Genomic DNA, 19145 nt, shown 5'->3' on the forward strand with positions numbered 1-19145 from the left:
TGGGGAAACCAGTGAGTGAATACATACAGATGGAGGGAAGTGAAGGCAAGGTGCTAAGATGGCGAAAACCTAATCCCAAATCCCTTACTCGGGACTAGTGACCCTGTGAAATGCCTGATTCAATCAGGGAAAGTCACCTAAGTTGTTGGCATCCATCTCTCATCTATCTATCTATCTATCTATCTATCTATCTATCTATCTATCTATCTATCCATTCATTTTGAATTTTGTTTTGTTTTTCTTTCATATATATATATATATATATATATATATATATATTACAATTTATTCACTTAATGTCCCTACTGTAGCCCCCTCCCTTATCTCCTACTGGTCCCACCCTCTTCTCCCCCTATCTCCCTCCCCTAGTCCACTGAAAAGGGGAATCCTCCTCCCCTACTATCTGACCCTAGCCTGTCAAGGGTCATCAGGACGGCTTGGATCCTCTTCCTCTGTGGGTTGCCAAGGTCGCCCCTCCAGGGGGAAGTAATCAAAGAGCAGACAACCAAGTCCATGTCAGAGACAGCCCCTGCTTCCCTTACTGTGGACCTACATGGAGACTAAGTTGCCTATGGGGAGGTCTGAGCAGAGGGACTAGGTCTTTTCCATGTATGGTCCTTGGTTGATGCATCAGTCTCTGCTGGCCCGCTGGGCCCAGATTTTTTTTTTTTTTTTTTTTTGGTCTCTCTGTGGAGGTCCTATCCTCTTCTTGTCCTTCTATCCTCCCCTTCTTCCATAAGACTCCCTACATTCTGCCCAAAGTTTGGCTGTGGGTCTCTTCATCTGCTTCAATCCCCTGCTGGGTGGAATCTTTCAAAGGACATCTATGGTAGACTCCCATCCTGTTCCCTCTCTTCCATAGCTTCCAGGGTCTATCCTTTTGTCTTCTGAATAAGAATTAGGAATCCTCCTTAGGGTCCTCCTTGTTGTTTAGCTTTTTTAGGTCTGTAGATTTTAGTATGTTTATCCTATATTATATGACTAATATCCACTTGTAACTGAGTATATGCTATGAATGTCTTTCTGGTTCTGGGTTACCTCACTCAGGATAGTCTTTTCTAGTTCCATCCATTTGCCTGAAAATTGCATGGTTTCCTTGTTTTTAATAGCTGAGTAGTATTCCATTGTGTAAATGTACCACAATTTCTGTATCCATTCTTCAGTTGATGGACATCTAGGTTGTTTCTAGATTCTGGCTATTACAAATAAAGCTGTTATGAACATAGCTGAACAAATATCCTTGTTGTATGGTAGAGCAAGGATGTGGAGAAAGGGGAACCCTCCTCCATTGCTGGTGGGAGTGCAAACTTATGCAACCACTTTGGAAATCAATCTGGTGCTTTCTCAGAAAATTGGGAATAGCACTACCTCAAAATGCAGCTATACCACTCCTGGGCAATTCTCCTTGAGATATTTACTTTCTTTAGCTCTTCAGAGAGGTACCTGGGAGTACTACTACAAAATCCAAATTCTTGAGCCTTGTGCCCATTTCGGTAGGTCCAGTCTCAGCTGGAATTGGTCTTTTGGAAAGCTCTCCAAAAATCTGATGCTTCAGGACCAGCATCCCTGAGCTGGCCTACTCCATTTCTCTGAGTGTGTTCCGAGCCTCCATGAGAATTTCCAGAAGCTCTACCAGGGCCTCCTGGAGACAAAGAGAATTGGGTGGAGGTTGGTTCCACAGGGCTCTGGGGTCCTCACCTCACCGTACTAACTAGACTTCACTTTGTTTTGTGTCTTGACATTCAGTTTTCTACTTGGTTTTGCATACTTTGAAGGTTTTCTGCAGCAGAAATTTGTGGCCTAATTTTCCAGAGGCAGGGATTTGGGTTTCCAGTGATAGGAAGGTGTGAGACAGTGTAGGCTCGTGGAGGAAGAAGCCTCACGGAAGTGAAGAGGCAGAGATGAGAGGCTGGCCCTGCTGGCTCACTCACCCTTCTGTGGGGATCCAGGAGAGCTTGTCCTGGTTTGCTGACGGTATGCAGTTTCAGTTCTTCATATTCAGTTTCCTCTTTTTAACAGAGAATATGAGCCCCAGTCTCTTCAGCCTTAAAAAACATCTACCCAGGACTTAAGAAATTGTTTTCTTATATATATTTTTGTAGTGTTGATGGAATTGATGCTTTAACAGGTAAGTATTTCTGGTTTTAGAGTTAAAAGATTTCTCTCTAAGAATATTTATAAGTTGAGGTAGAGCAGTGGTTCTCAACCTATTGGTCGAGACCCCTTGGGGGTTACATATCATATACCCTGCATATCAGATATTTACACTATAAAAGTAGAAAAATTACAGTTTTGAAGTGGCAACAAAATAATTTTATGGTCGGAGTCACCACAACATGAAGAACTGTATTGAAGGGTCACAGCATTAGGAGGATTGAGAACCAGTGATATTATATAGAGCAAACCAGAAAATTCAAAGAGTGAAGGTAAATACAGGGATGTGGCAAAGGTCACCAAGAAGGCCTGTGAGGATTAGAAACAGGGCAACAGAGAGGAGCACAAAGGGCAGAAAGTGTTCATGCAGACCAGCGCCTTCATTTACCTGTGATGGCGCTCTCGTTGTCTGAATGCCCACATTGTTTTGGGCATGGCAACAGACACTTTCTGTATGTCTTTCAGGCCTCAAACCACATCTTGAGAATGATGTGGTTGTGACCATTTGTGCACAGAATCCTGAAATTCCAAGAGACAAAGGCGGTGCCTGATTGACATGACAACTGTGTGTCAGGTCGTACTCTGGAGCTGAGAGCCTCTTTCGAATGAAGTATTCTTTGCACTGTACCTTTTTTGTATCAAAAATTTGTGGAGACTCTGTTTGTGCAAAGGAAGCCCCTCAATGTGTCATTCTGATTGGGGGCCAGCAGTTTTACATATTTATAATGGAAGAGCCTCGCATCTGCCCAAGATCCACATTTTAATCTTGTCATTTCGATCACCCAATCACGGGCTGCTGTGCTGCCTGTCAGGTGGCTCTCGACCAAAGCTGAGTGCCTGTTTTAATGAAAGTGTGATCATGGTGCTTTTTAAAAATTAAATATATGCAACCAATCTAATCACCCAGATTTATGTTGCTTGCTGTTAAATTTGGCAAGGAATTTGGCTGGGTAAAAGAAATGAATTTTATGGTAGAGAAATTTTCCCCTTTCTCTTTTTAATGTAAGATGTGGCAGCATTAATTAAATAGGGTTTAATGGTTGAATTTTACCTTCTGCAAAAATATTTTGTGAATCATAAATTTCCCCTGCATTGTTTGGTGCTGCCGGCCTGGAAGAGAGATTTGGCAGCCCACTCTAGGACAGATGACATGGAGCGATTAGCAAGCTGACTTCAGCTGCTGGCGGCGGGGTCCTGAAAGAACATGTTAATGTCCTCCATTTTGACATGCCGGCTGGACTTTTTTTTTCCTGAGGAGCTGGCACTATTTATGATTCCATTTTTATCTTTTAAATGCCATGACAGATGGCAGATTCTTCAGCCAACTCTATTGCCAGGAAATGCAGAAAGCTTGACAGCACTGTGGTAATGGTAAAATCAGACAAGGCAGACACCCCCCAGACAAACCTGAAGTCATTCCCCAAATTTCATGAGAATGCTGGTCATCCTGTTGGCATCTTTTTGAGGGGCTGGCAGGGGGCTGGGGAATGCAACAGGGGAATCAAACAAAATGACCTGCAGAAGGGGCTTATACCCCCATGCGGCCAGTCGCCTCGCCTCAGGATGATCACCGTTGACTCCCAGAATATGCTTGCAGGGTTTGAAAGGAGGCACGTGCGAGTCTCTTCGCTGGCCTTTTGCAGGCAGGAGCTGTGTTGACCTTGTTTCATTGCTGCGCTAGCTTTATTCTGATGGGAATCCAAGCAGAACCACTCGCTCTGTCTCTCACCCTGATGATGCTTCTCTGCCAGTGAGTAGCTTTCATCATTACTCACAAAAGTGGGATGATGTATTTGATCCAGTCATGTTTAGAAATTGCATCTTTTTTCACCCCTGACTTATTAGCTTTAGGTCAATGCAGACAGCTGCTTCAGTGTCCCAGCTGGGAGCACTGGCCCCAGTAAATGTATTTCTTACTCTTCCATGGTCCCTGGCCTGCTCATCCTCACTCCCATCTGTCAGATGGCACATTGCCTGTTTCCCAGGTGGTCAGATTCCCCAGCATCAGACAGGGATGTGTGTGAGAAGGACAGCATGGGTCAGAAGACAATTTTAGTGCCCTCAAAGAGGTCATGTTTGGCCTTGACACCGATCTTTAAAGACCTGTCTTCAAAGGACGTTTTCCAGAACCAAGACTCTGGCCAAACATTAAAAATGGCCACCTTGGAGTGGCCAGCTACCCACTTGGCTCACACTGAGTTTTGTTGCTCCCTATCCGTCTCTCTCCTCTTTTTGCTTTCTTCCTCTTCCTTTTTAGCTAATATTCGGCAGCCTTTTAATGGGGAAAAAACTCTTTAAATCTATAAGTAATGCTAGGCTGAGGCTATGGCTTACTTGGTAAAATGCCTGCCATGCAGGCATGACAGCACACATCTGTAATGTCACAGCTGGGGAGGTAGGTACAGGCAGATCTGTAGGCCCTACTGTTTGCCCAGTGTTGCCAAATTCATGAGCTCCAGATCGGCAAAAGACCACATCTAAAACAAAACAAAGCAACAACCAAACAAACCATAGAGGATGATTGAGGAGGATCTCTGACATCAACCTCTAGCCTATACACACATGTACACACACATACACATACCTATACACACATGTACACACACATACACATATGCCCTCATATGCAAGTATACACACTCACAGAGAGACACATATATATACATGAAATAGAATTTAAGACAATTATAAACCTGAATGCCGTTGGCCTATATTGGTGCTAAGTTATTGATGACTAATTTAAACTCCCTCAGAAAGCACATTTGAGGCTGGCATGTGGTAGGGAATAAACCGCCATTTCATTTGAAAAGGGGCTTGGGCAGAATGGAAGGTATAAAACATCTTCCAGACGAGTAAAGTGAGAAAAGAGTCCTTGGAGGCACAGAGGGGATGCCTCCCAGAGGGGATCGTTTGGGTCATTGTATAGGGGTAGAAGGGGAGAGCATGTGCTGAAGTGACAGGGAGGAAGAGCGTGAAGTCAGTCCCATGGAGATCCTTGACAGACAGGCAGACCTCAGTGCCACACCTCAGAGCGCTTCTCCATTGGCCATTGACACTGTCAACAAGAAGTCTGAAGAGCACGGATATGTCTCTAAGCTCACTTGTTTTTCACCAGAATTATTTGGTAACACTTCATGTTCAACCAAATAAAATTTCCAATTTGTATAGAACTTATTAATCAAAGGTTTGTATTTACCAAAGGATGACTACTGATTTTTTTTATGTATAATTCTCAGAGTATCTCAGTATCTTCTTTCAAACTGTGCAAACTGATGCTCCAGGAAAAAAAAAATCACATTCTTTACAAACTTAGATTAGAGAAATGTGAATTTTTTGTTTTACTTTACTTCATTTAGATATTTTTTACTTTGGGAACATAGATTGCTTATTCTATGTGTCACATCATACTTTCTTTGTAGGCAGTCTTTGTGACTAGCTAACTAAAAAACTCAAAATCTTTAGCCTTCCCTGAACCTGAGAGCTACAATAAGGCCTGGGTTGGTAAGATATGCCCATGGTACAACACTGGCACAAATGTTATGGTAGTGACCAGTGGCTTTTATCTTCACAAGATAAAACTATTGCCTAGTACAATTCGTGGAGCCCCAGATCAAGGCTGGCAAGCCATACACCTTAGGGAAAACCCTAAAACAAGTATTCTGCTAAATGGACACAGTAAGAAACTGTCCCCTAAGCGCTTACCTTATTGATACCTGACTTAAACTCCTTTGAAGAGCGCTTTTTTTTTTTTTTTTTTTTTTTTTTTTTTTTTAATATGGGATATTTCAGAGAACAAACGTTAGGCCACAGAGGAGGACTTTGCAGCCAGCCCTGAAGATACCTGATAAAACAGGGTCAAATGAAAGGGGAGGAGGTCCTCCCCTATCAGTGGACGTGGAAAGGGGCAGGGAAGAGTCCAGGGAGGGAATGTGGGGTAGGGGAAGGAATGAGGGAGCGGGATACAGCTGGGACACAGAGTTAACAAAATGTAACTAAAAAGAAAAATAAAATTAAGAAAAAAATGTGTATCACCAAAAAAAAAAAAAAAAAAAAAAAAAGAAATGGCAGAATGGATGATTAGTCCATCTCTCAGCCCTCATCAGAGAAACCCCCTCTGATTAATACAGTTAATACAGACTCACAACCGGTCAATGTGTGGAAAACAAAAGACTGTGGCGTGCTCAGTTCTCCCTTGCCCTATGGCTCAGGCCTGATCATCACAGAATGGGTCAGAAAGGTGGTGAGAGCCAGTTAGTAGTAGAAGGCTGTAGCAAAACAAAGTTTGCTGGGCGTGACACGCCAAATGGAATCACAAAAGTTGTGACTGATACACAAAACCAAGCCAGCCACAACACCAGCATGGATGAGGAGGGACTCCGGAAGTCCCACCCCTAGTTGAAGAGCTGTTAGGAACTGGAGGCTGCTGAAGGGTAGACAGTCACTTCTCATTAGGGGCAGGGCCTAGGAAGCTAGCCATTCTTTAGCTGATTGTCCTACACCCATGCACATGTGGGTAGCATTGAGTGAACTCAGTTTAAAAAATAGCACATGAAGCTGGGAGAGGAAAGTAGTGGAGGGACAGGGGAAAATTGGAGGAGAATAGAGGGAAAGGGGTAGATTTGACCAAACACAGTGTATGTATGTGTGAAATTATCAAACAAACAAATAAAACCTTTAAGCATAACCTTCCAAGCAAAAGCTGTACTCAGCCAAACCTATCTCCCTTGCCTTTTTGCTAAGTATGCTTTGCCCTGAGTCCTTTGCCCTAGGAAGGCTGGTTCCACAGCCTGCTTTCAGGTTTCTTCTGGTCAGGAGTAAATCATCTGCCCTCAGATCCTGAAGCACAAGAGATAGTTCTCAGAGGATGAAGGCTTTCCCGGTCAAATACATCAGACTTGCAAAGTAAATGCCACGCTTTCCCTAGCCAAAGGAGGGATTTTTGTGTGATTTAATGTTCTGTTCCAGTGAAGTGTGTTCTTACAAATTTTTACATCAATATAGACACACTCCACCTGTTTCTACCCAGTGGAGTATGCATCCTCCGTATATATTTCTGCGACCACCAGTGGAGCGGAGCTGCTGAGAACCAACTCTGAGCAACTCTTGGTACATCCATTCCTTCAGTCTGTGGTAAATTTGTCAGTCCCATTTTCCAGTAGTGAGTTTCTCATTTCCAGAGTTCTAACATTGTGTCTTATTTACATAAATAGGTTCACATTCCCCTCTCCCTTCAAACACTATGGCCAACAGCAGGCTAGGTGAGGAGAGGGTGGATTTGGCTTACACTCTGACTTCGGGAAGTCAAACTTGAAGCAGGAAAACTATGTGTGGATGTTGCCCCCTTTGCTGGCTTGCTCTGACAGACTCAGGCCTGGTTGGCTTTTTCACACAGCCCACACTCATCGGCTTAGGGAATGCTGCTGCCCATAGCCGGCTAACCTCTCCTATATTAATTTACAACTAAGCCACCCCCCTCCCAAACATGCTCACAGGTCAGTCTGATCTGGTCAAACCCTCTATGAAGAAGTCCTTCTCAGGTGATTTTAGGCTCTGTCAGGTTGACAGTTAAAACTAACTGAGACAGTTCATAGTAGCCTTACATTTCTTCTAGATGGAAGCAATAGGCTGAAGTGTTATCAAAAACTAGTGTTACTGCACAACTGGCTGCAGTGAAGAGAACAGCCCTAGTGATTGAGGTAGAGGAAACACATACCCAAGATTGTAAGAGAGAGGGGTCAGCTCACCCTGAAAGTGTGTCATTTCAACTTTCTCTTCAAAGTTGGACATTGGTCCTTAGGGACTACAACTAGATTTGTGTGTGTGTGGGTGGGGGGGTGTTATGCTATAAACTCTGTAAGAATGGAGTGTGTGGAGTCAAATAACCTGGGTTCCAGTGCTAACTCTATCTACCTGTTCGTGCCCTCCACCAGCTTTCTAAATGACTCTCTTCAGCAGGGGAAGGATTCTTGTCTATCATCAACACCTATGTAGCTCAGATGGCGCAGCTGTGCAAAAGTACATGTAGACTGTAGGAGGTTAGCGTCTCGAATACTGTGGAGTTGGGTGGTATTCTTCAGGTCTATCCTCTCATTTTACAAAAGTCTAAGAAGGCCCAGAGAGGAGAGTGAGCTGGATAACACGGCTAACTAATGGGATATGTTTCCTACAAAGTTTACCAATGTGACCCATCCTTACAAACCCCACCGCCAGATGCAGCTGTGCACATCTGTAATCGCAGCATTCCTCTGGTGAGGTGGGAGAAAGAGACGCAAGAATCCCTGGAAGCTTGGATGCACAGAGCTGGTAGCGCAGCTAGCCTGGCTGGCATACCTAGCTGCGAACAACAGGCCTTGTTTCAAATGAAGTGAAAGGCGAGACCTGGCACTGATGTGGAGCTTGTCCGCTGGTTCTACACACGTGCTATGGCATGCACACACACACACACACACACACACACACAGAGTTAGAAAGAGACAGAGAGAACAAGAGACAGAGAGAGACAGAGTCAGAGAGATAAAAAAAGAGAAAAGGAAAGACAGACAGAGACAGAGAGATTTTTTTTTCAGAAGTTAAAAATTGATCTTTGGGAATGTAGCACAGCAGTAGAGCACTAAACTAGCACATGCAAAGCTCTGGGTTCAATACCCAGTACTGGAAAAAAGCACAGAAACACATGAGTTAGAATAAATTATACTGTTCACTGTCTCATTATATTGTGGTCCCAATCTTTAAAGTTATGATTTCTACATTCCATGAAAACATATTATTGCAATATTAAAAACATATGAGTACACACCAGCAACTCATACAATGGGAATAGTTGAACAGGAAATTCCTGTTTGGGACAAAAGATTACGCTGAGCTTCCGCACTTCATCATAGGAGGAACATCATCAGTGTTGGGAAAACACTCTTGGATGTAGCATGGTCAACTTGTCGATTTCCCAGCAACTGGTTTAATAACAGAAGGATGTTCTTCTGAAATTCCACCCTTGCCTTTTCCTTTGAGTCTCAATTCGACATGTCCTTTAGTAAAGGTGTGTATGTTATCGTTTCATTCCAGTCGATGGTGACACAAGAGCCCATGCTGAAGGCTGCCTTGCCTCTCTTTGCCAGATATACCATCAGCAACGGACTGCAGACCCAGCACGGTGTGTTTGAGATCACACTGGAGACTGTGGACAGAGCCCTGCCTGTGGTGACCAGGAACAAAGGGCTGAGGCTGGCCCAAGGGGCCATGGGTCTGCTGTCCGCTGATCACCTTCAGCTGACTGACGCTGACACCCCCCCAGAGACCCTAACCTTCCTTCTGGCCCGGCTCCCACGCCATGGGTACCTCTACCTGAGGGGGAAAGTGCTTCAACATAATTTCACCCAGCAAGATGTGGATAGCGGGGGCGTGGCCTATCAGCACTCAGGAGGCAGCTCCCAGGCAGACTGCTTTACTTTCCTGGCTACGGACAGGAAGAACCAAGGCTTTGTTGTGGATGGAAAAGTTCGAAAGGAGCCTGTTTTCTTCACCATCCAGGCAAGTATGGCAGGCACATAGTTTGTGCCAGAGATGAGGGGACAGCCATTGTAGGAAGGTGTGCTTCCTAACAGCCATCCTCTTGGCATTCAGGTGCAGGCTGCAGCTTGCCAAGCTGTCTGTATGGCTGTGCAAGGGGCTGACCTTAAGAAGTGGTAGAAAGGGGTAGGAAGGAAGAAAAGCACGGGCCTTAGAGTCACAGACATAGATTTGAATTTCTGTTTTGCCATTCATTATCCGTAAAACCTAAAATGGCCTCTTCAGCCTCTCCTGTCTTTCTGTTCTATTGCTGTATGGAGACACCATGATCAAAGCAGCTGGTAGAAGAAAGTGTTGGATTGGGGGCTTGCTTACAGTTTTGGTGGTGGTGGGGTAGTCCATGGCCATCATGGTGGGGAGCGTGGCAGCTGGCAGGCACGATGCTGAAGCAGCACCTGAGAGCTTACATCCTGACCCACAAGCCCAAGGCAAAGGGAATGCTACTGGGCCTGGCATGGACCCATACCTCCAACCAACAAGCACACAACTTCCCAGTCCTTCCTAAATGGTCCACCAGCTAGGGACCAAGCATTCAAATACTTGAGCCTATTGGAGCCGTTCTCATTCAAACTACCAAACCTCCTAATCTTCTAAAGCATTCCTGCAGAATAGCGGTGGCAATTAAACAAGATTGGGTATCCAAGGCACTCACCCATCGCCTGAAGAATAGTTAAGGTGCATACTAGACATTTGTAGCTATAATTGTGCCATCAGGATTCTGCCTAGTCTCTAGGCATGTCATCTACTGACATGGTTAAGTGTGCAAACCTTACAAGGCTGCATCAGTATCACCCAGGAACTGAAGATGCTGATAACAGTAACAGCAGCTACAAACGTTTCTTTTTTGTACACCTTTAATTTCTAGACAGTTTCATGCACCTATATAATGTGTCTTACTTATTTGCATCCCCCGTTCTCCCTTTCATCCTCCTCCCCTAACTGCAGAAACCATTCTACAACAACTCGCCCTCCTACTTCCATGTTGTCTTTGTGTGTGTGTGTGTGTGTGTGTGTGTGTGTGTGTGTGATCCACTGAGATTGATTAGTGTTGCTCGCATGAGCGTCGATAGGATGTTTTTCTCTGGAGCAGGGAAATCACTAACAGCGATCCCACTGAAGAAAACAATGCTCTCTCCCTCCCCCAGCAACCATTAACTGCCCATAGGACTTCAGGGGGCAGTGCTGGGGCCTTGTGGAGAAACCATGATGAGATCTGCCCAACCCTCTGCAGATAACTAGCTGCCCTGCGTTCATGAGTGATGTGGGCCTGACATATCTAGGCGACATTTTTAGTCTCCCCACCCCCTGGCTCTTATGTGCTTTACAACTCCAGGATTTTAAAAATGGCTATCTAAAGATCAGAGCTACTCTGCATAAATCTCACTTGACTCTCATAAGCATTTTATGTGGTAAGCTTTATTGTCTACATTTTATACATGAAGAAACTGAATATCGGAAGTGAAGTGACTTGATGGGAGAGATCAAGTCTGTTTGATTCCAAATTCTGTGTCCTTCCTATGGCTCCATACTGCCACGTTTGTTGACTCTCAACAATTCTTGGAGGCCAGAGTGTTTTGCGTCTTTCAGTCAAAACACATCAAGCACGTTCTGGCTCTTAGAACTCCTAAGCTACTCCTCTTGGATAGAGCTCACCCTGTTCCACACACTCCAACCAACAGCAACAAAGATGCCATTTTTGTCTTAACTTCAGGATAATCTCTGACTAGTGAGATAATATTCTCTCCTTGCTCTTTATGCTCTGTTAGGCTTCCCCAGAGAAACCTGTGTATGCTGTGTACAGCGGCCATATATCTTTGTAGACAGACAGGACAGATCAATAGAATGCGAGAGACAGACAGTGCATGTGTGTGAAAGAGAAAGAGGCACACAGGCAGAAGTTCATTTGGAAATTGCCTCATGCTACTATCGGTGCTGGCATGCTCAAGATACATTGTACAAGCAAGCCAGTGAACTAAAACCTGCAGGCAAGGTGGTTCTGTGGCCTTCAATCTGAAAGAGCAGAGAGACGAAGCTGTTATTTCTTCGAGGGAAACCCAGTCTTTTCTCTTCAGGCTGGCAATGGACTGGATGGCGGCGCTAAGGCAGTCTCCATTACCCACTCTGTGGAACTAAGCATTGGCTGAAATACTCTTCCCTAGACCGTCCAGGCCCTGGGCCTGAGAACACATGGCGCAGGTTCTCTGGGTGTGGATGAGTTTTCGGCACCACAAAGGCTGAGAAAATGAAATGAGCTTCAGATACCTGGGGAGACAGTGTGGGTGTACTGACATAGTCTCCGAAGAAAACAAACAAACAAACAAACAAACAAACAATGTTTTTCTGGACTTGTTTCCTACAAGTTTCTAAGAGTTATAAATTCTACATGCAGACACAGCTGCTTCCTGTGCTACAGATACAGAAATTGGGGTAGAGTAGAGAGACAGTGCTAGAACTAACACAGATCTCTCGACCACGGTGATCCTCTAAGAACAAAGCCATTCTAAGAGTCTGTTCCCTCTCCATAGCTGGGGAAGCTGTCTTCTGGGTGTGGTAAAGCTTGGCTTTCATCACAAATGCAAGATGTCTGTTTCAAAAACAAACAAAGAAACAAAGATTGTGTTAAACACTTACAAGCCTAAGTTTTTTTGTCCATCAAATTTCCTTGACCCCTTGCTCCCTTAAGAGCAAAGGGTCAAGCGGTGTTTTATAAAGCAGCTGGTCCTGCCTGATGTAGGAGAGAAGGCACCCTTAACGTCCTGCTTCCAAGGGCTATTTTGTTGTTGTTGTTTGTTTGTTTTTAAGACGATACAGTATTTATTGACTGCCACCAGTCAGTGATACACTGACCCAGACAAGTGACTCCAGTATGGACAAGTGACCGTTAGTAACTGAGGGCAAAGCTGCTGAACTGAAGAACTGAAAACAAACAAACAAGCAAAAGCTGTGCTTGACTGATACCAGCAGGCACATAGGACTTTCATTCTGTGGGAATCACCCCCCACCCCCAAGACTGCCACCATCTGTAGTTCTTCTGTGAAGGGGACAAGTCTTGGGTAGAGACAAAAGGACCTGCCCTTACTCTCTATGGGACTGGCATGTCTGGGAGGATTTTCACTAAATCCAGCTGCAGTTATGGGAAGATAGACAGAGCCTTCCTTAAAAATAAAATGCTTTCCCCTGTAATATTTTAAAAAACTTTCTTGTATAGCAAATCAAAGACCTGCTTTTGAAGAAGCAAAATGTTTAATATATATGAGCACACCAGTATGGGCTGAGGCACAAGAGAGGACCAAAGTCACTAAAGTTTTTAAGGTGATTCATCTTTAAAACATTGACCACAACAAATCTGTATTACTTTTGTAATACTTGGGCATATAAGAAAAATATAACACCAAAACCAAAAACATTGCTCTACATTCAGGCATCTTGTGTTTGGAAGGATACCAACATGGCTTAGTGTATTTTCATTTTTCTTCTTCTGTGCCACCACAGCTGTGGGAGCTTCTCTTCCTAGAAGATCATCAGGAAATTTACATCCATGTTCTGCAAAGCTTTGAAGTGCTGAAAGTCCCAGCACACAATTTTCAGATCCACATCCATTAAAATATTTTTATAATCAGCTAGAACAAATCCAGAAAGCGTAAACATACTTTTTGTATGTGTATAGTGTGTATACATGCATGCTTACAGATGTGGAAGCATGTTCGTGTGCTCATGTGTGCATGTATGTCCATTTGGTGGCTGGAGGCTGACGCTGTGTCTTCCTTGATCACTGTTTTACAAAGGCACTATCTCTCTTGTTGAACATGGAGCTTGCTGATTCCACTAATCTGACTAGTCAACTTGCCCCAGGGAATTCTACTCCTGCCACAGCCATAGCTGTCCATCACCACCCTTAAAATATCTAGTCTACCTACTGAGTCACATGGTCTTCAGACCTAGTTGAACAACACAGAGTCTAAAGATAATCACTTTCAGGATTCATCTGGTAAACCATTTCACATTTTCTATTCAATACCTTTGGCATTTGGACAAAGGCATGTGGAAAAGGTCCTTGGCGTTTGTGGATACCTAGGATTCTGTTTGCGTAGTTCATTAAACACAGCACATCTTTCTGAGCTGCTGATGGTAAATTCACCGTGTGATTCTTAGGTTAGTTTTAGCATATTCCACATGCTTCTGCTATGGTTCAGGCATGGTGCCAGGTGCAAGAATGGGCCCTGGAGAGGGAAGATACAGTATTTCCCTTCATAAAGCTAATATGGTAAGGAGAATCAGACATGAAACACACTATAAAGCAGGGTGAAGGGTTAAGATGGAAAGTAAGCGTCTGCCCCAGTCTCTGTATTTGTTAGGGTAGGGTGAGCAAGACAGGCTTCAGCACAAATCAACAGATAAGGACTCCAAGCAACCTGTAAGTTGAGGGGTTCGCCATTGTTGAACCACGAGAACCCCGTGTAGCATAGGGAAAGAAGTCCTTGAGTAATGTTTCTTCGATGATTCAGGTGGACCAGCTGGACAAAGAGGCACCCCAGATCACTCACCTGCACTCGCCTTCCCAAGTGGGGCTCTTGAAAAGTGGCCGCTACGGGATTTATATCACTTCCCGAGTACTGAAGGCATCGGACCCCGACACGGAGGATGGCCAGATCATTTTCAAGATTTTACGAGGCCCATTGCACGGCCATCTAGAGAACACAACAACAGGTACCTTCCATCTTAATCCTTGTAATTCCTCTCATTTTAAACTACTAGTGGCTGGTGTGGCTAGAGAGTAACTCAATTAAGTGAAGGCCCGTTTGATGAGTGCTCCCCAGGGCTTGCTGATAGACTCAGTTTATAAATCGATACTGTTGCTAATGGGAGTTTGAAGCTGCATCTTCTAAACTCAGCTTCATAAGAACAAACAACTCCTGACACACAGCAGCTTAACTCTTCACCATTTTGTTGTTGTTTTATTTTGTTTTTCAGGTTGTGTAGTATTCAGAGCACAGCACCAGGGTCAGATTGATATTTCAGACTAATTTCTTTCTTCTAATATGCATCCTATATGATAGCAGATTCTTTTTTAAAAATCTGGGTTTTGTTTAATGGATCTGTTAGATTAAACATTATTTCTGCCTCAGGAAGGCAGCGATCACAATACTTCATTAAGCAGGGTGGCAGAGGGGACGAGTTTTATTAATTCCCTCTTTCCTTTCTCTTTAATTTAGTACGACAAGGCAAATATCCCAGAAGCAAAGCAGACTTAAAGATGAATCCATTGCATTTGAAATTGAACATAGCTACAATAATGTTAATTCCCATCAAAAATAGACTTCAGTTGTTTTGTCTTGAAACAAGGTCTTGTGTAGCCCAGGCTGGCCACAGACTTGATATGTAGCTGATTGTGGCCTGGAGCTTCTGATCATTCTCCCTCTATACCCCAAGAGTGAGGATTACTGATGTTTGACACCACATGGGCTTTTGGGTGTGCTCCATGATGCTAGGCAACCACTCTACCGCCTGAATCCCATCCCCCGCTCAGCACTATTCCTTAAGTCTGTGCTTCAAACAGAACAGCTGTATGGTTTTATCAGCTCTTAAGTGGTGTTTGATTAGATTACTTGTGGGATCCGTTTATTTCTTGCCTGTAGGTGAATTTATCCATGAGCGGTTTAGCCAGAAGGACTTGAGCCGCAAGACCATCCTTTACATCATAAATCCATCTTTGCAAGTGACTTCGGATATCCTGAGATTTCAGATCATGGACCCCGCAGGGAACACTGCCTCTCCTCAAAGGTAACTTTCGCTTATTCATTGGTTCTACATATCGTGTTTAAAATGTATGTGATTAAGAAAGTGAAATAATCTTTTCCGCACCAGACGTAACAGGGTAAACTGACAGAGTACTTCGTATGCTCATACAATTTATTTTGGAGAAGGGATTTCTGTTGTATTATTTCTAGAGGATGGAAAAGCCAGCGGTTTCCGGATTAGAAAGACATGCTTCCACACGCTGGGAAGCTGCTGTTTGAGCTCCGAGCACAACCTGCAGCCAGAGGTCACTCTAGGACTGCGTTCGTTCATCACCGCTGGCTCCTGAACCGTGGCGTGAGCCAGCATGGGATGAAGAGGAAGGGACAGTCAAATACATTCTCTCCTACAGAAAAGAAGGAAAGAGAACACATTAGTGCCTCTGCGAGTTAGCAAGCCTTATAGGCAAGGTGAAGAGAGTATAAAGAAAAATAGACTTGAGGGCATTTTGAGCGATGTTTAGAAATGTGACTGTATGGTGATGTAGGATAGTCGCCAGAGCAGGAACAAATCCGTGATATTAACAAGATTAACAGAGCAGGGTAATTTCGGTGGCTGCGCCTCCTTTCCAGATGCTCCTTGGATATAGACCTTGAATAATTTACTGGCTGACAGATGGTCATGATGAAGGTCCATTCGTCCATTTCTTGTGCTGCATTAGTTTTCTTTATTTACTGCCTTTCCCAGACGGCTCAGAGGAAAGTTAATTTGTTCTAAATTTTGTATTCGCCATATCAGAGACATATAAGATAGCATAAATGACCATAGCCCTACTGTGCCTTCTCTAGTATGAAATGTGGACAGGAGAGAAACATGATGAGAAAATGTTTCTTTTTGTACTGTTTTCGTGGTTTGGTTTGGTTAGTTTTTCCCTCATCCTGTAGTGTAGTTTCACCATTCGCCAGCAGAGGTCGCTAGAGTCGTTGTTAGCAAAAACTGGCACCCGTCTAAGACACCGGTGGTGACTGACCCTGCCTCCACCGCCTATTAACTAACCCCACAGCCTTCGGTCCCATAGCTACCATCTGTCAGGCTCCCCGGTACTGGGAGGTAGGGACCAGGTCCGAAAATGGAAGACCAGGTCCCTGCACTTAAAATCCGGAGATTATAAACCAAAACAAATGCTCCCCCCAGGAATCAGTTTCCTCAAGCAAAGTGGGGTTACAGTTTAAAGAATCACTTGCTTTTCAAACAAATATCTTTATTTTCAAGAAAAAGTTTTAAACTTACTTTCTAAAGATATTAATGAACTGTGTTCACTCAGCTTTTTGTTGTTGTTGTTGTTGTTGTTGTTCTCTTGAGATGCATAGTTTTGATCAGCCTTGCCCCTGAGCTAGTGTGAGCCTTTGGTGCTCCAGATGTCAGCATGGCGTGAAGACAGACTTCCCCACCAGCAGTGGCACTGGGTTTCCTCTCACAGTACCCTTTTCATGTCTTATTGACAGGAGCAACGAAAAGACTTCATGAAGATGCTTTGTGTTTGTTGGTAACCATAGAAGTTACTTATGCAAGTCACAGCAGTTATCACCCCCGTGGAGGCTCTTTTAGGTCAGCTTGCTTGCTTGTGCACGGATCGCTTTCCACAGGCTCATGCTGGAGATGTTCCTCTCACCTCCAGATGGCTAGAACCCGTGAAGAAAAGGCCTGCAGACCGCTAATACAAAGATAGCTCATATTTGGTCCCAGCATCCTTTGGGCTATTTTCTTTTGATTGGCCAGGGAAGTAGGTATTATTCAGCATTTGAGTGGAATAGTTAGTTATGACCAAGTAGATGTTTGTTTTCTGAAACTAAGCACACATTTTTCTGATAACAAAGGGAGGTGTGTGTTCAAGCCTGATCACTTGAGCTTATTCTCCAGATCCAACTCTCAACAATTGTCTTTTGTCTTCTACACACACACACACACACACACACAGAGAGAGAGAGAGAGAGAGGGAGAGAGAGAGAGAGAGAGGCAGAGACAGAGACAGAGACAGACTTTTTTAAAACAGAAACAAAAGTCTAAATAGTGGTTTGTCTTTACAAAGCAACCAGCAAGAGCCTACTGACACAGACAATACGACTCATAGGCATTTGGAATCTTATCATTTTGAGCTCTATTTGATGTTATTCATTTAATCTCCAAAAACCTGTAAGGTTGGGTACCATCATAATCTACAATTTGCAGGCAAGGAAACAGAGGCACAGAGCTAGAAGAGACTTCCCACTTGTATAGCTGGTTAGTATGGTAGCTGAGTTCAGCCCTCATTAGTCCATGTGGCCTGCCACCCTGCTCTGTCCCCCTGCCCTTCCTTAATGCTGGCTCAGCCCCTCTTTCCCTGTAGGTATTGGCCATCCAAGATGCAAGGAAGAGGAACACTCATCCATCAAGAACCTTAAGGTTTACCTGGATTTTTGTGAAAATGTGAAAAATCGACTGTCAACAGTAGTATGATCTCCATATTTAATGCCCTGGGGATTGTAGTATAGATAATTATCCTTTGGACACGTAGTGAAGCAGGCTTGCACTTTGGTTCCACCATTTAGTGATTGTTCATAATAGCTTCCTGATCTGTATAATGGGGAAATAGCACCGTTAGTTTAGTTAAACAAGTGAGGTCAAACATGGAAGAATCTTGTAAGTTCTTAGCAAATGCATCTTGTGGTCCTTACTGCTAGTGTTCATTTCCTTGAGTATTTTTGTTAATTCAATTGACTGTTTGAAGAAGTATCCTGAACTATTTGGTGGGTTAGAGTCTATCTCTGATTGGATATTGATTTTAGGGTGATGCGCACAGCAAACAGTCTGCATGGTTATTCGGTTATTCTTAATAAGCTAAACACTGTTTTGCCATTGTATTTTCTGTGCATTATTAGTTCTGAGGGATCAATAGATGCTTTAGTTCATCAAACATAGGAGAGTTTGGTCTGGGCGATATCAGTCCAGTTACCAGCAGCTGGCTAATTGGTGAGTGTGTTTAATTATATCACATCAGATTTCATCAAGCTGACCATGTTATTAGAATCTATGAGAGAGGGTGCATTGTGCAACTCCCTTCACCTTAATAGGCTACAGGGCCACCTACCCTCCCCTTCCCTCCCTCATCCAGGCAACAGCTAGTCATGGAACATATTTGGGAATACTGCCATAAAGCTACTTTATACCACCAAAATCCATGGATGTTTGACTCAAAGTTTATATCTGGCTAAGTGTCTAAATTCTAGGCAGTGCGTTAGATGCTTAAAACACAATCCTCCAAAGATAATAAGGAAATTAGACTCAAGGCACTGAAGCAATTATCTCTGAGGTAGTAAAAGAGTGGAAGCTGAAGGTGAACCTTGACTTCCAGGTCTCAGAGAGCGTATCTCTTCCTGGCCATGACTTGACTTGTTCACAAGCTTGTTCTGTTCTCTGGCTCAAGCTGACTCCCCACATGATCTACAGAATCTAAGCACGGTACACAGGGCTCATGGCACTCATTAAAAATATAGTGTAGGCCAGAGAACAAAGCCAATATACACCAATGTCGTTTTCTTAGTACATGCTCCATGTGGACCTCTTTATTATGCACACACACACAAAACAGACAGACAGAGAGACAGAAAGAAAGAAAGAAAGAAAGAAAGAAAGAAAGAAAGAAAGAAAGA

General features: G+C 43.8%; 1 protein-coding gene across 1 annotated transcript in view; it reads left to right on the forward strand.

The window, feature by feature from the left end:
- Frem1 (FRAS1 related extracellular matrix 1) overlaps positions 1 to 19145 on the forward strand; it is a 124877-nt gene that overhangs the window by 76806 nt on the left and 28926 nt on the right. The window contains exons 24-26 of the mRNA XM_055629458.1: positions 9270 to 9681; positions 14226 to 14427; positions 15357 to 15501. Of these exons, the coding sequence (XP_055485433.1) occupies positions 9270 to 9681; positions 14226 to 14427; positions 15357 to 15501 (759 nt within the window). The remainder of the gene's footprint in view (positions 1 to 9269; positions 9682 to 14225; positions 14428 to 15356; positions 15502 to 19145) is intronic.

Source organism: Psammomys obesus, unplaced genomic scaffold (genome assembly GCF_907164565.1).
Source record: "Psammomys obesus unplaced genomic scaffold, mPsaObe1.curated_primary_1811, whole genome shotgun sequence".
Lineage (NCBI taxonomy): Eukaryota > Metazoa > Chordata > Mammalia > Rodentia > Muridae > Psammomys > Psammomys obesus.